The sequence below is a fragment of the Pygoscelis adeliae genome, unplaced genomic scaffold, assembly GCF_000699105.1.
Source record: "Pygoscelis adeliae isolate BGI_AS28 unplaced genomic scaffold, ASM69910v1 Scaffold58, whole genome shotgun sequence".
Lineage (NCBI taxonomy): Eukaryota > Metazoa > Chordata > Aves > Sphenisciformes > Spheniscidae > Pygoscelis > Pygoscelis adeliae.
This window is the reverse complement of record NW_008825564.1, coordinates 1,846,925-1,849,219: the sequence shown is the minus strand read 5'-3', so window position 1 is coordinate 1,849,219 and position 2,295 is coordinate 1,846,925. Positions and strand designations below refer to the sequence as shown.

Below are 2,295 nucleotides of genomic sequence, written 5' to 3'. Positions count from 1 at the left end.
AGGGGCCTGATCCGGGCCGCACCGCACCGCCGCCGGGCTCCTCTGCGCGGCGATCCGGGCTGGCGTCTCCCATTCCCGGTTCTGGGAGCAGGCCTGGCTTCGCGTGCTGCACCCCCGGGCTCTGGGTCTGACCCCTGCGTGTGTTGCGTGCAGGGACGGCATCCAGCCATGGCGCCCCTGTCACTTTCCCTTCCTCTTCGTCAGCCCGGCCGGGCGCAAACTGTTTCTTTTTTAAAGAAAACGGAGGCTTTTACCTCCTTTACAGGCAAGTAGAGCAATACTGCCTGGTTGACTCCACATCTTGCTGCAGCTTCTCATTAGGAGTGTTCCCCAAGCCTTTTTAATCTGAAACTTCATTTTTCAGCTGTCGTTGACAGGAAAACATGATTTTAATGTTACTCTGTGAATGGAGAGGATACTTACCCGAGTGCAGTTACGAAGTCACAGCTCCTTATGGCTTTCATGTTTCTCCTTGCATTACAGTCCATGGTCTCATCAGAGTTCACCCACCAGTTCCTCCCGCTGTCCCCTTCTCGGGACATGCTCCGTTTCACTGGCAGACATTTCTTAATGTGCAAGTGTTAAGGATGCTGAATTGGCAGAGACCCATCGGGTGCCCAGATCCAGTCCTTCCTATCTGGGCACCATCTCAAACTCCCTTCCCGTAAGTGTGTTGAATGCAATTGCAAATACAGCTTGTTTTTTTGTCTCTGCTGTTCCCCCTGGGAGGCTGCTATAGGCCTGACTGCTCAAATGACTAAACCTCATCAAATTTCCAGTCTATCCATACATATGGGCACCCCTTTATACCTTTTTGCTCTTATGCAAATAGTGTTAACTACTGTGCATGAATGCCCTTCTTCCCTAGTGCTGTGCTTCTTGCCTCTTGGATTATTTATAGGCAGCAGTCATTTCTTCTTCCAACCTTTACTTTGCCTTGCCAAACAAACCACACTCTTTTAATCGTCCCTCATTAGAAAATTTTTCCAATGCCTTATTTGCAAACAGCATGGCATCAGCATGCAGCAGAATCTAAAAATACAATATCAAATAATCCCTTCCTGAAGAAATCTTCAAGATTGGACACCCTGGCCAACAATTGTCCCTGCGCTGTTCTCAGATAAACGTGGGTTGGAGCAGCCCAAGGTCCAGCATCAGAACTTGCTCACAGACCAGGCTGATAATGGGGACTTAATCAGGTGGGACTCATCACTCATTCATAATCTATGAACCAGCCTGTACAGTGATAAGAAAGGAAAGGCTTTATTTCCTTCGAGAGAAACTAGGTATAGCTATCACTGGGAAATTACAGAAACATTCCTTTAATGGAGCAGTAGAGAACCAATGCAGGCCAATACCAGAAGACAAAATGGCCAATATGGAGCTCAAAGTCGTCAGCAGAAAATAAAAAGAGAGAATTGCCATTAAGTCTTTTATTTCTCCTGCCATCCCAAAGGAAGAAAAGTCATGCACAGTTTGAGCCCTTTAAATATAACAGAATTATTGCAATTTAAACATGCTTTCTGCTTTACATGTGGATCTGAGATTTATACAGTGCGGCTCCAGCTATCATTGGTGCATTTCCAAACATGGCTCCATCCATTGCTGTCGTCTTTCAAATGATACGGCATAGTGCATGATGCTCGGCTTGGGGGCCAACGAAAATGGTATTAGCTGCACTGTTAGTGTACAGAATAATCTCATCTGCTATTTAATATTAAAAAAGAAGGAAATAATCATGCTTTATTCTGTAAAATAAATTCCTTGTAAAAAATATTTCTATAAAGTATATTGTGAAAAATAAAATTGAGGTTCGTAGGAGTGTGTAACTGCTTAAAACGTCAGTGCAACATGCATGTGACAAATGTCCTTTCCTTTTGGTCTCTACAGAGCCAATAATTTCTTCATCATTTTGATCCAGATTCAGTGAGGCCCTGCTAGAAATAAATAGAATGCTTAGTTTCTTATCTCTTCAAGGGGTTACGTCTGTCTTCCAGAAAAACAATGGACAGTAAATATATCTTATCCTTTTATTGCTCCAAAGAGCCAAAGAAAGTCAGTCTTTTTCAGGAATGGTGCTGTAAAATGGCTACAAGATCTGTTGTCTGCATAATGGTGGGGGGTACGGCCTGTAGCAATGGAATTGCCAGTCAGGGTTATTTTTTTCTTAACAAATTAATAAAACTATTTGGAACTTATGGAAAAAATCAGCGGATGTTTCACAATCTGAAGGCATAAAGGAAAAGAGAGGGAAAGAAAGGAATGCCATGTTGAAACCAGCAGAACAATGAGCCA

The 2,295-nt window shown here is 43.7% G+C and overlaps 1 protein-coding gene across 1 annotated transcript in view; it reads right to left on the bottom strand.

Annotated features, from left to right (window-relative positions):
• The window catches only part of ANLN (anillin, actin binding protein), a 31,395-nt gene extending 30,853 nt beyond the window's left edge, over positions 1-542 (bottom strand). Inside the window, exon 1 of the mRNA XM_009332424.1 lies at positions 424-542. Coding sequence (XP_009330699.1) covers positions 424-542 — 119 coding nt within the window. The remainder of the gene's footprint in view (positions 1-423) is intronic.
• Positions 543-2,295: the final 1,753 nt, after the last annotated feature.